Source organism: Lipophrys pholis (assembly GCF_963383615.2).
Source record: "Lipophrys pholis genome assembly, chromosome: 10".
Classification (NCBI taxonomy): Eukaryota; Metazoa; Chordata; class Actinopteri; order Blenniiformes; family Blenniidae; genus Lipophrys; species Lipophrys pholis.
In genome coordinates, this window is record NC_137640.1 from 4,134,889 (window position 1) to 4,149,187 (window position 14,299).

The 14,299-nt window shown below is 43.5% G+C and overlaps 1 protein-coding gene across 10 annotated transcripts in view; it reads left to right on the forward strand.

Moving 5' to 3' along the window:
- Positions 1-14,299, forward strand: part of mcf2l2 (MCF.2 cell line derived transforming sequence-like 2) — a gene marked incomplete at its 5' end in the record, with an annotated part of 69,334 nt that overhangs the window by 43,163 nt on the left and 11,872 nt on the right. For all 10 annotated transcript variants that reach the window (XM_080473360.1, XM_080473359.1, XM_080473368.1 and 7 more), the window contains 12 exons: positions 2,033-2,099; positions 3,047-3,162; positions 4,141-4,210; positions 5,552-5,644; positions 6,069-6,161; positions 6,586-6,708; positions 7,523-7,603; positions 8,447-8,587; positions 9,999-10,091; positions 10,553-10,631; positions 11,057-11,093; positions 11,194-11,291. In XM_080473360.1, coding sequence (XP_080329486.1) covers positions 2,033-2,099; positions 3,047-3,162; positions 4,141-4,210; positions 5,552-5,644; positions 6,069-6,161; positions 6,586-6,708; positions 7,523-7,603; positions 8,447-8,587; positions 9,999-10,091; positions 10,553-10,631; positions 11,057-11,093; positions 11,194-11,291 — 1,091 coding nt within the window. The remainder of the gene's footprint in view (positions 1-2,032; positions 2,100-3,046; positions 3,163-4,140; positions 4,211-5,551; positions 5,645-6,068; positions 6,162-6,585; positions 6,709-7,522; positions 7,604-8,446; positions 8,588-9,998; positions 10,092-10,552; positions 10,632-11,056; positions 11,094-11,193; positions 11,292-14,299) is intronic.

Below are 14,299 nucleotides of genomic sequence, written 5' to 3' on the forward strand. Positions count from 1 at the left end.
GAGTTATGGGAGTGGGGTAGGAGTGTGCCGTGAAGTGGGAGGAACTAGGTAGAAATAGGTGTTAAATAACATGAACAAAGCCAGAGAACAGTCCGAACTGGCTTTCCTGCCCCAGGCACGCACAACTTTTATTGCAAACTCATGAAAACTAAATATTAGTAAAAACTAGAAGCACTTTATAACCACTGACATATGATTCAGGATTATGCAATCCACCCAGTCAGACCTCGTCAGTGAGACATAATGCAGTCGAGGGTTAATTCTCCATAGTTATTCAGGAGGGAAAAGGAGTTTTATTTTATTTTTCTGATTACACTGTATTCATCCCCGGAGAATATGGCCTGGAAGTCATGACACTCTGGAAGAAAACGTAGTTCTTATTGCTCATCTACTGAGCATGTGCAGAACAACTAGTGGCCAGGGCCGCGGTGCGCATGATCGGTAGTGGCGTTTCAGAAAAGTTTCCCCCCCGTTTCCATGACGACATGGTCGGAGCGTTCTCAGAAAGTTCCCCCTCAGGAGTCGTTATCCAAAAGACCTGCTTTTTTAGTTGCGTTTTCAGCGGCTTCATGTCGTGAGAAGTTTTTGCACATACATTCAAACATACATACAGTACATACATACAGTACATACAGTACATACATACATACATACATACATACATACATACATACATACATACATACATACATACATACATGCATGCACGTAGACAAAAACATAACCTTCTCGGCCACCGTCGTTCTACCAACGTTCGTTGGCCAAGGTAATTAGCTGAAGGCTTACTGAAGCCTAAGAGCGTGGTGATGGATGTTCGTCGCTGCTCAAACTGTGCCTGTATTTTAACTGTACGTTGGTTAAAGTTAATGAATTCCTCTGGAAGAACCGACTCGCTCACATGACGGTGTATTCCTTCGGAGCTGTTCTGGCTCTTGGCGAGCAGCAAATCTAATTACGTTGAGACGTCCAGCAGTCATGTGTTAGGTTGTACAAATCAGTGTCAGCACTTATGTGCAGACTAATGAAGAGGGCGGGACACATTCTCCGCACATTCTTGGTGAGAATGAGGTCAGAGGCAGAAGTTTCACTTACAGTCGACGGTACTTTGCAGCCGTCTCGTCAATCTGTCGTCGTCAAACCGACACGCAAAACTTAAGAATCGTCTTGTGGAGAAAAAAAAAGCATAAAACTTCTTTATACAGTTTTAAATGAAATGTTTCTGGGGTTTTTTAATCTGTTTTGAGCTTGTTTGTAACGATATCCGTGTGTGTGTTTGTGGGTGTGTGTGTGTGTGTGTGTGTGTGTGTGTGTGTGTGTGTGTGTGTGTGTGTGTGTGTGTGTGTGTGTGTGTGTGTGTGTGTGTGTGTGTGTGTGGGTGTTTGTGGGTGTGTGTGTGTGTGTGTCTGTAGTATTAAATACTGGTTTGGGCAGTTCATCCTTTGTATACACGAACATGTGGCTCATAATTTGAGCCTCACTGGCAGATTTAGTTACTCCTGAATAACGAGGTTCGTCTTTGTGAAGCGAAACCTGATGTCCCTTTCTTCCCCTCTGCTGATCGCTGCTCTCCACTTCTGTTCACTCGTGTTTATGAAAGTGTACCGGATTAGGTACTTATATAGGTACCGACCGAATTCCGTCGGCACTACCGAGTACCGATCCGCGTAAAATCAAACGGTGCCATGCTTCGGTACCTAAACGCATCCTTGTGACTGTGGGGGAGTGGGAGAGTAGGCGATTTTCCGAGCCGGACCTGAACGCAACATTGCACACACGAGCGTGATGAGAGAAAGGGCCAGAGGAATAATCACAGAGACCCAAAAGGGAGAATGTTCTTCTTTCAGTGAGACAACAGCACTAATCACTGCTCCTCATGCCACCTCCTCACCTCCAGCGCAGCTCCCCGTTAACGGGAACAAACGACAAATCAAACGTGGCGGGAGCAGGAGAGGCCAACGGACACTCACTTCGATTTGTTTGAATTTTCCTTTCCTGTGCGACGGTTTTCATGCTGTTCTCCCGTCCTCTGCAGACACATCATGACCGAGCTGATCGAGACGGAGCGGCTGTATGTGGAGGAACTGCAGAGCATCATGGAGGTACGGTCGTCTGCACCGCAGAGCTCTCTTTTTTTTTTTTTTACTTCACCAACGGAAGTTGGTTGAGAAGGTTGTTTTTTTTTCATCTGAATGTGTTTATTTATTTATTGGTTTGTATGTATGGATTTTACCACCTTTTCGCAACAACAACTCACCCGAATTGCCTGAAACACTCAGGGATGATTTGTCATCTTCCAAGGACCAATCAATTCGATTTTGTGACGTTAACGGCCAACCGTTTCTGAATAAATCCCCAAAAACTGTGAATAAATGTCCCATACAAAGCGGGTGAGAGAGGCACCTCGTAGAGGAGATCAACAGAGAACAGCGTCTGTTGCCATGGAGACGCTCCGTGCTCAGTGTTTCACACAGGGATGTCGCTACCTGACCTCCCTAGTGAGCATCGATATGAGCTAACGGCTATCATGCTAGCGATGCTAACCCGGTTCCGCAAACAAATGTGGCGTTGGTGAAGGTCTGCGCTCTACCGAGTGTAGCTCTAGTTCTCTGTGAACCGGAAAAATCTTTTTTTTATGTAGAAACGGGCCGCAGTGTGTGAAACGCAACAACTAGAATAAAGTCTTTAGCATGTAGCATTTAGCACTGCTTGGCGTGGAACCCTCCTGAATCACTGAGCAATTCTGACTCTGGTTCTGGTGATTAAGTTGCTGCTGTTGTACGAACTAACTTTTGGCAGAACGTAACATAACGGACACCTATTTTCAAAACTATGCCGCGCAAACGCGAAACCTTTTCAGAGACGAAAACGCAAAAGCGATATTTTTGCACTTGAGCCGTTGTCGTGGAAACGGAATCTTAAAACCCGACGGGGGCCACAACACGACTTGACTGCAGACTGTAAGCTGCCGTCGGCCTGGTAAAGTCTCCAAACGGGGACAGACGGGTTGTTCCAGCTTTCATTCCTCTGTCACTCCGTCCTCCCTCAGGGCTACTTCGCCGAGCTGAACAACTCGGAGCTCAGCCACCTCATCCCGCCTTCGCTGGAGAACAAACGGGACGTGCTGTTTGGCAACCTGCCCGAGATCTACGACTTCCACAACAAGTGCGTGAAGCGAGTCCCGGCGGTCCGCTGACTTTCCTCTGTGGAGTCCGTGTGTGTGTGTGTGTGTGTGTGTGTGTGTGTGTGTGTGTGACTGCGCTGAAGTAGTTTGAGCAAAAACGCAGAACTTGGTGTTCAAACACAAGTTTTGGAAAACGCCTCCTAAGTTGGAACTTTCTGAAAACTGTCCGACTCCTTCTCTGTGTGAATGGGGGGGGGGGGGGGGGGGGGCAACTTTTACAAAATGCTCTGAATCCGTCTCTGTGGAAATTAGCGCAAAGTACGGACAAAGACGGTCGGACTCGGTTTTCGTGGAAATGGTGAAAAGTGCAACATTTTGAAAACACTCCAACTTTGTCTCAGTATAAACGGGGAGAAACGCAACTTGTTGAAAACTGTCCGACTCCTCTCTGTAAATAGGGGGAAATGCAACTTTTACAAAATACTCTGACTCCATCTCCGTGGAATATATACATATATATATTTATATAAATTTGTATGTATGTATTTTACCACTTCTTACTCGAATTGCATGAAATCCTCAGGGATGATTTGTCATCGTCCAAAGGACCAATCGATTGTTGCGACGGGGCGGCCATTTTATTCTTAACGCCGTCATTCAAGACTGCCACAGCAAATCTGTCCACCTCGTTGTATTCTTCGAAACATCACGCTCTAGTTCTTCGCCGATAACAGGCTTCCAAAAAATTGCGTGGTTTGCAGAAATACTTCCGTGTCAACAAAGTCATTACGTAAATACCGTATTTTTCACATGTTGCCAATAGACGCCGAGGCTTGCACTCGTGTGCTGTGCGTCTATTGGGGAACTATAAATAAATAAAAACACGCTAATCAATCCCCGGTTTACGCATTAAGTAATTAAGTAATTTAAACATCGTACAAAATATTCATAAATATTGAACGTCTTTCCACTCATTCACCGTGAATCTGATTGTGAAGGAATGACCTGTGTGTGTGCAGGACGTTTCTCATGGAGCTGGAGGACTGTGCGGAGAAACCCGAGCTGGTGGGGACCTGCTTCCTAAAGAGGGTGAGTTGAGACTAACTGACCAAGTCACTGGTTGCTGGTTCGACCCCCGACTCCCATCGACGTGTTCCTGGAAAAGTTTGCGAAACTTCCTCAAACCATGTGCCGATTCACACGGCAGCTGTCGGTGTGACGTAATGGTGTGTGCGTGACTGCACTAAAGTAGTTTAAACATAAACATGAAACTTGGTGTTCAAACACAAGTTTTTGAAAACACTCCAACTCCGTGTAAACGGGGGGGGGGAATGCAACTTTTTGAAAACTGTCCAACTCCTTTTCTGTGTAAATAGGGGAAAATGCAACTTTTACCAAGTGCTTGGCGCAAAGCACAACTTTTGGGAAACTCTGTGACTCCGTGTAAATGGGAAAAGCGCAACGTTTTGAAAGTTTCCATCTCCATGGAAACAGGAAAATCCATCTTTCTGAACAAGTTCAGAGTCGGTTTTCGTGGAAATTGAGAAAAATTAAACTTTTTTGAAAACACTCCAACTTTGTCTCAGTATAAACGGGAGAGAAACGCAACTTTTTGAAAACTGTCCGACTCCTTCTCTGTGTAAATGGGGGGGAAATGCAACTTATACACAATACTCTGACTCCGTCTCGAAGGAAATTTGAGCAAAGCACAACTTTTGAGAAACACTCCGACTCCGTGTAAATGGGGAAATGCGCAACTTTTTGAAAACCCTCCTCTATGAAAACAGGAAAATGCATCGTTCTGAAAAAGCTCAGAATCAGTTTTAGTGGAAATGGAGAAAAATGCAACATTTTGAAAACTTTGTCGCAGTATAAATGAGGGAGAAACGCAACTTGTTGAAAATTGTCCAACTCCTCTGTCTCAATGGGGGAAAACGCAACTTTTACAAAATACTCTGACTCCATCTCCGTGGAAATGGAGGGGAAAAACAGAACTTTTTGTAAACAACACAAAAACAACATGTTTTCAGTGTTTCTGTGTTTAAATGAGCATCGTTTTCAAAAAGGTTTTCTGAAATGAAAACGCAGTAACCATGTGTAGAGGTGAAAACACAGATAAGAGGCAATTCACAAGGCAATAAAGGAGATACACTAGAACAAATTACATAATAAAGCTACTAAATAGGACAATAAATAAAGCTTTCTTAAAACAAAAGTAATACCGTATTAAGATCTATTGTTTAATGGAAAGCCTGAGCCAATAATAATGTTTTAAAGTTGACGCATTACAAGTAAAGTCCATTTTTTATTTCCATGCACTTTGATTCAGGTGACCTGGTAAATTTCTATCTTTGTATCGCATACAGTCACTTTGACGTTGCTGAATAACTGCCCATGCAGGTAGAAGACGAGGTGTTTTTGTGTTTTCAGAAAGAAGAGCTGCAGGTGTATGAGAAGTACTGTCAGAACAAACCGCGCTCCGAGGTGCTCTGGAGGCAGTGTGGAGACAGCCTCTTCTTTCAGGTGACGCCGACGGACACGCACTCACAAAGTATTCCACTAAAAGTTCTCCAACAACTATTCTTTAGTTCTTTAATTCTATTGTTTAGTATTGCAAGCCCTGAACACAAAGACAATTGCAGTTCTTTCTTATTTGAATGTCAAATTGTATTTGCAGAGAATGAATGAAACTGTATCCGTTGCAGTTCGGTCCATTTTATACATTTTTTTTTGTTTTTGAGTAAAATGTACATTGCACATGTTGACGTCGCCCTCTCTTCTAACACAGAGCTGAACGACTGAGTGCTTCCTGTGTGGTCTTTATGTTCATTGTCATAAGTCGTCACACTTCCCTGTATATTTCCTGGATAGTTACAGCGGCCCTGCCCTCTTTGTTTGTGCTCAACACGCGTCCGCAGGTTTCATCCTGCTTGTGCTTCCGTTGCAGGAGTGCCAGAAGAAACTTGATCACAAACTGTCTCTGGACGCGTACCTGCTGAAGCCCGTCCAGAGGATCACCAAGTACCAGCTCATGCTAAAGGTCAGGCGCATGGCAACGTCACAAGTTTCAATTGAAAACGCGTTGTTTTCGCGTTGTGTGTGTGTGGTTTCATTACAAAAGCAAACAACGGCACCCACTAGTGGCCCAACATATAAAAAAACCACCTCCGCCCACCCAAAACAAAGTTCCACACCATGGGGGGACAGGGCCTCATATTTTTTCAGACAGTCCTGTGGCTGATTTGTGTTTTCTGTGATTTTATTGTGTTTTTTTTTCTTCTTCTAAATCTATTTGAAAAAATATGCTTTTACTGTAGCACTTTGGGATTTGTTTACCAAATGTAAATCGCATTACAAATAAAATGTATTATTATTATTATTATTATTATTGTTATCATTATTATTATATGGGTTTATTGGTGTTCTTGTACGGTTCATGGGACTGCCTTTCACTCCTCCCACAGGAGATGTTAAAATGCAGTAAAGGCCAGGGCATGGCCGAGCTGGAGGAGGCTCTGGCCACCATGCTGGACATCATCAAGTCTGTCAACGACTCCATGCACCAGATCGCCATCACTGGCTTCGAGGTGAGACTGGAGCGACAAGTCAAATCAGCAGTAGGCACACTGACGTCTCCTCAGTTGTCGTTATTCACTGGAGTCATCGTAGCCGCAGGAGCGTCCACGCTCATGCCGCCGTTACTTCTGATTCTTAAAGGAGAAAATGTTCAATTTCTATAGTTTCAAGAAAAACAGTCATTTCAAGGGACTCTGACAGAGAAAAATCAATTTTCACGTGAGAAAGTAGAGGAGGCAGCGGAAAGGAAAAACTTCCTTTTAACAGGGAGAAACTTTCTGTAAAAGCAGACTCAGTTTTCTGCACTGGAACCAACCTGAACACTCATTAATAAAACTCATCCTGACGACTTTCTGTGTCGTAAATATCAATAAAATTGTTTTTTAATGTCATACATTTCTAACTACAACAAATGTTATGTCATGTGTTTGTTTTAAACTGCCAGACACTCTTTGTGTAAAACATTAGTTTCTTACTTTTACCACTAGAGGGAGGTAAAAACTGTGTAATGAATGAGCTCGACTTTCTTATTACTGGTGTGTACAGTTATCACACAAGACTCTGAAGAGATCCCTAACTGAACAATAAAAAATGTTTCCTAAAGACCATAAGTCTAATTTCCTCCGGTTTTTACATTGAGTTACTCAAATCTGTGACCCGCGATGATTTAATGTGTGATTCTCTTATTACTTGAATACTTGAACTCTAATCTCTAAGACTCTAGTTTTCACACGGGGATTTCCCTTCCCGCCTGCAGCAGCAGCTGATGTGAGATTGTATATGTATAGAAAGTGGGGCTATAATGACCATGTGTGACGTTGGCAGGGTAACTTGAGTGAGCTGGGGAAGCTGCTGATGCAGGGATCTTTCAACGTGTGGACCGACCACAAGAAGGGCCACAGCAAGGTACCAGTCCACACTCCTGTCCTGCTCTCCCGTCCAGCGAGCCTCAATAAACAACCGCGGGACGTCCGCTTCACTGCTGAGAATGTAATTCGTTCTAACGATGCAAATAACGCAGTGGAGTAAAACACGCCGGGTATCCACGCAGATTGTTCGATTCTCTTTATGCAACGACTGAGAGAACGTGAGGCCTCGTTAACGCGACGATGTCTGAAGAAAGCGCATCGTTTTTGTGTTTTTGTCGTGAAATTCGCAAATTTGTGCAGAAGAGCTAGACAACTGGAATGTTTTCCTAAGTTGCGTTTTCCACCGTTTCCATAGAGACGGAGCTGGAATGTTTTCACAAGTTGCATTTTCCACCGTTTCCATAGAGACGGAGCTGGAATGTTTTTAGAAAGTTACTTTTTCCACCGTTTCCATAGAGACGGAGCTGGAATGTTTTCAGAAAGTTACTTTTTCCACCGTTTCCATAGAGACGGAGCTGGAATGTTTTCAGAAAGTTACTTTTTCCACCGTTTCCATGGGGACGATATCAGAGCATATTCAAATTGTTCGACCCCGGGAGCCATTTTCAAAACTTTGCGTTCCCCCTTGTTTACATGGACGCTGCATCAGAAGGTTTTCAAAAAGTCGCGTCTTCAGTGGCTCTGAGGAGCGTTGTGGTGTGAACGGACACCCAGAACTCAACGGAAGTTTAGCATTTTCAATTTCGTCCGAAATATGTCAAAATCTAAGATGATTATGGAGGCCACACGTCTTTTTGAATGCAGTAGTTCACTTGATGGGTGACACACACACACACACACACACACACACACACACGGCTAATGGGAGACTTAATTTCAGGTGAAGGACCTGGCCCGGTTCAAGCCCATGCAGAGGCATCTCTTCCTGTACGACAAGATGCTTCTGTTCTGTAAAAAACGGGACGAGACCACAGACGGGCACGAGAAGACGCCATCCTACAGCTTCAAACACTCGCTCAAGGTGTGTGTGTGTTTCTATGTGTCTGTGTATGAGTGTGTGTGTGTGTGTGTGTGTGTGTGTGTGTGTGTGTGTGTGTGTGTTTCTATTCTGTCCATGACGTTAACTGCTCACCTCTCCAGGTCAGTCTTGTCACTGCTTGTTCCTCCTTCTGTGTCCACTGGAGACACGACGCTCACGCTCAACACGACCGTATCCTCGCGACCCCACTTCAAAACTCAATTAGTAGTTTTATTTAGTGTCGTCAATAATAACGCGTGCACACGAGTGTTAATGGATGTCACAGTATATTAATAGGACTTTGTTCATGTGATAAGTTCACAACTTTGTTTCTAGAAATATTCTCATTCTCAAAGTGTTGGACCTGCACTCTACCATGTAGGTCTGGGTTTTGTGAGTGTATATAAGAAATAGGTTTCATTTATTTGTTTGTAAACTTGGAGAGCGTTCACTCAAAGCTAAAAGGAAGTTATGAAAATAGTCTTTGAATTTTAAATTTAGTATGTAGTATAGAGTCCACATTAATTCCATGGTTTGCCATGAATAAATACAATGCAAGCTTCAGTACAAAAAATTGCAGTTAATTACAGAAAATTGTGCAATTTTATTATATCATTAGATTTATTATTTATTTTATTAGATTATTTTTTTCAATGGATTGACAGCATACATTAAAAAAATAAAAAAATAAATTGTTTTTAATTTTTTTTATTATATATATAATATTTTTTTATGATAAACTTGGTAAATGATAAACATTCAATGTAAACACTTAAACTGTGTGGTTTTGTGACATAAGTCAATTAATTGCAGATTCACTTATTTCTAGGACCAAATATTATACCCCTTCAGTCAGTGCGCTTCATGACCTGATGAATCTTTGGCGCCCCCCTGTGGGGGTCTGGAGTCACTGGACTGGTCCTTCACATCCCTGATGTTCACAGGTTAAACCGTCTTGATTCGTTTCTCTCTCTAGGCCACTTGTCATCACTCGGACGCCCACATTTCTGTGACTTATAACCACCTCTCTACGGTAAAGGTGTATTAGTAGGGATGCACCGATACCAGCCGCCGTGTATTATTTGGAGTATAAATTAGGGATCATGGTATTTGATAAGTACTCGTATTGATACTTGGTATCAGCAGGGAGCTAAAGGTTCAAACTCGTCCTTTAAAACACTGTTATTAGTGTATCCCTATGTATTAGAGTCAACATGGCAACTTCCTCCATTGCACTGCAAAATATGAAAATGAAAAATTAAACATAAAAATGTGTTATTTAGGCTGTAATACAGATGAAAACTTGTGAAAATCTGGTTTGCTTTGGTTATCTCACAATCAGTGGTATTTTAATCTTATAATTTTCATTGAATGGGATATAACTTCTCCCTGCCTCGGTCCTGTTTCTGTCCAGATGAGCTCGGTGGGAATCACAGAGAACGTCAAAGGAGATTGTAAGAAGTTTGAAGTCTGGTATAACGGCAGAGAGGAAGTTTATATCATCCAGGTATGTCGGTTTACATTTCCACATTATTGAAGGTATTTGTCTTCATTTGAAACTGTGGTGGAAAAAAACCTAAATTACAGTCAATTTAATCTGTATATCACATCACTTGTATCCTAATGAGATTCATTTTATTACCTTCGCCAACGACAGTATGTATGTATGTATGTATGTATGTATGTATGTATGTATGTATGTATGTATGTATGTATGTATGTATGTATGTATGTATGTATGTATGTATGTATGTCTGTATCGCAAAAACTTCTTACCTGAATTGCATGAAATTTTAATGGATGATTTGTCATCATCCAAAGTCCATTTCCAAATAAATCCCCCAAAAACTGCAAAAAGATTTCCCATACAAAGCAGATGGGAGAGGCACCTCTCCACTGTATTGTTCTCTGAGTACATGTACGTACATACTTGATCTGTTTGTTTTCGTGTGTTTTCTTCCCACCCAGGCTCCCTCTATGGATGTGAAAAATCTGTGGGTGTCAGAGATTCGTAAGGTTCTTACAGGTCAGCTTGAAGCGTGCAGAGGTACGTACCTTTTGCACCGGGGATGCACCGATAGCAGTATCGTCGGGTATTGGGTCCGATACTGCGCGGAGAATAGGTATCTGTGAAACCTGCCTGATACAAACCGGCAAGTATTACGTGACGTCAGCAGCAGGTAGACAAGACAGGGCGACTCGGATCGGTACTCGGTATCGGCAAGTAGCTAAAGGTTAATACACGTATTCATCCTTTAAAAAAATTATATCGGTGCATCCCTACAATAAATACTTGCTTGTTTCATATATTATCAAAAAATACACCTGTGCATTTTGCCAGTTTTGCCTGGCTCAGAAATATTTCTTTCTGATGGTGTGTAAATAACTGTATAATCAAAATCATACGGACTGTGGAAGACGCCATGTTGCCCTCTGATCAACAGTAACATTTAGTATTTTTTGGTTTCACAGAGGCGAGTCAGCTCAACATCTACGGGGCTCCCATGAGGTGAGCAACAAAGGAAAAGCGCACCACAGCAGGGATGGTCCACATGATCAGAACAGGGTGCGCTAAGCATTGCAGTTTTGACCTCCGTCTGCTCCAACAGGAACGTACGTAAGATGGCGCTGAAACACTCCGATTCCTCCAGTCCGGAGTCCGGCTTCAGGAGGAGCAACCCCAGTCCCAACATGAGGCAGAAGAGAGGTGAGAGGTCACTCAGCAGGCAACTCAGACACCCGGCCACTTCGCCCCTCGCTCTCGTTTCTACTTTTCTTATTTTCTCGTCGCATCCCACAGACGGGTGGGATGCATCAGGAACTTATGTGTTGTCACGTTTGACACCTTTGAGCGAAAACTGAAAAAAAAATATCTGCGACTGGGAGAATCGCTGGATGTTAGTTCGTCCTCTTACGCCCCCTTACAGCGACATTCAGACTGTATAAACTCCTCCTCCATGGCGCTTTTCCACGAGCTCCCACTCATATGATTTGATGCGGAGCAAACATGCATTGGCTATCAGCTCAAACAATAAATTGAAAAGTATATATATCTTTTTATATATTTATGAACAATATTACAACATGTGTATTGTTACAATCGCGCTTCAATGTCCGGTGTTTCGGTTTCACTGGTCCCCGTGTTAACTGGTGACTTCTGCCACAGGCCGTTTGCGGCAGCTGAGGTTAAAATAAGACAAACAAACGGTACGATACTTAACTACGATACTCGCCAGGACAGCTACGGGTTTTCTGTCGTGTTTTTTAACGTCTGCGGTGAAAAAGGGACGCTCGGCCAATCAGCGGCCTGCCGTCTGCCGACATTCTCTACTCGCCTCAGCTCGTTCGGAACCTCGGCCGAGCGGGTATCACGAAAGTACTTGGTAGCGGGGACTAGTGGGAAAGCGTCAAAAGGGAGTAGAGTCAAGTCGAGTAAGGCTTGAGCAGGAACGAGTGGAAAAGTACCACTAGTGGCAACCCAGTAAATGGTGTTATTCCAGCAAGACATGATGAACTCAGTGTGATATTCAAAACGTTTAACTGGATCCAGTTGATAGATGATCCGTTGTGATTCTGTCCGCTGATGAGAGTCCATCACATGCAGGAAATGTTCAAAACAAATGTTTCCAGGTGGGCTCACATGGTACGAATCCTTATCCACAGAGATCCACATATATAGTATAATAATATATATATACATATATATATATATAGATATAGCTATAGATGTAGATGTAGATGTAGATATAGATATATTCAGCGTCAGGGTTGATCTCCATATATGGAAAACACAGGAACATTTACACGTTTACATGACAACGTTTCAAAGTGAAACGGCATCGTTTTTTTTGTGTTTTTGTTCCAGAACAGTTTTCAGTTCACACGGCGACGTTTTCGAAAACGATGTCCGTTTCTACGGCAACGGCAGAAACGCTGAAAGATTATGTAGTTAGCATGCCAGGCCACACGTTGGTGCTGTTGGCTGTTTTTGGCATGACCCTCTGGAGGCCGCCATTATTGTTAGTGTCCGTCGACTGAGCACGTGCAGAAGAGCTATTCAGTACGCCCGTGGTGCACATGCTCAGCGGCAGTGTTTCTGAGTTTTGGCCCGAGCGTTTCCAGAAAGTTATGTTTTCGCCCGTCTTCATAAAGTTCCTCCTTGGGAGCCGTTTTCCCGCGGCTCTGAGCGGACCACCCAACAATGGAGTCATTGTTGGGTAAACGGCTCCTGGGAGACGCTACCAGCCGAATAAACATGGCGGATCTCAGGCATGAAAGGTTTCAATGTATTGATCTTTGAATGTACCAGCAGTCCAGTTTCCAGTTTCAGATCGCCGAGCACTTCCTCTAGAATAATAAAGAATAACCGTCTGATTCGGTCACTTGATTCAATGATGAAGATCCTCAGAGCAACTTTGACATGTTGTGTATCAGGGGTGTCAAACTCAGATCCTCGTGGGCCGCAGCCCTGCACGTTTTCAATGTCTCCCTCCCCTGAATGTCCTGATGGTTCATCATCACATTCAGCACAAAGCCAGATAACGAGCTGCTCATTGCAATCAGCTGTGTTGAAGCTGGGAGACATGCAAAACGTGCAGGGCTGCGGCCCTCGAGGCCTGGAGTTCGACACATGTGTTGTGTATTAACAGGAAGGGAAACATTTTAAAAATGACATTGAGCTGATAGAAAGTTCTGATAGAAAGGTGTAATAATACACATTGCGTCACAGTCTGCTATGTTTGGGGCTGCAAAGGGTCATGATGTTAATGCTGAGGCGTACCGAGTCATGCCCATTAAAGAGAAGTGTAACGTATCGAGTCCTGTGATAAAACTCTGTATTTCTCTTGTAGTTGAAGGTTCATGCTGATCAGCGGCACTTTATTCTACTTTGAACTGTGTAATCATTTGTCTCACGCACTAACCTGCCGGGAAAGCGAATGTCTAAACTTGTTTCGCGAACCGTCGCCGGCGTTTCTGAACTCCGCTGCCGCCCTGCTCGCCCTCCTCGTCTAACCCTCTGCTTGCTCTCACTTCTTGCTACTCAGCTGACGCTTCAGCCAAGCAATCAGGCCACTCGGCTGCTAATGTTCGAAAGCATTTCAGCTTGCAGAGACTTTCCAACAGGAGATCTCTTCCTTCAGGTAAACCGCATGTCCAGCACTTCCTCTGTCGCCCTTCATCGTTTTCATCATCATCATCATCATCATCATCATCATCATCATCATCATCATTATCATCATCGTAATCACAACTGCCATCCTGATCAACCCCGTCCTTCTCATCGTCAGTTGTTCGTCTTTAGGGATGCACCAAAACCACTTTTTTGAAGGACAGGTACAAATACGAGTACTAACGTTGAGCTACTTACAAATACCGAGTATGACTACTAATTAAAGAGGTCATATGATGCAGCTTTTCAACACGTTCACATGGTCTCGTTGCTCAACAAACATTGTGTCCATAGTTTTTTTCCCAAAATCCAGCGTTTTTTCTGGATTTTCCTCCATTTCAATATTGGATCATAGGAGCTACATTCAGAATCTGCTGTGTCTGTGTGAGCTGGACTGGCTCCACCCACACATGCCCATCTTGGGAAGAGGAGGAAGTACTTCCTCTCGTGGTGCCATGTGCCAAAGCAGAGCTGGCACATGACACCATGGCTTGTTGGAGGAGTCAAAGGGAGGGCCTGCCTTGATTGGGATTGGCTAAACCCCC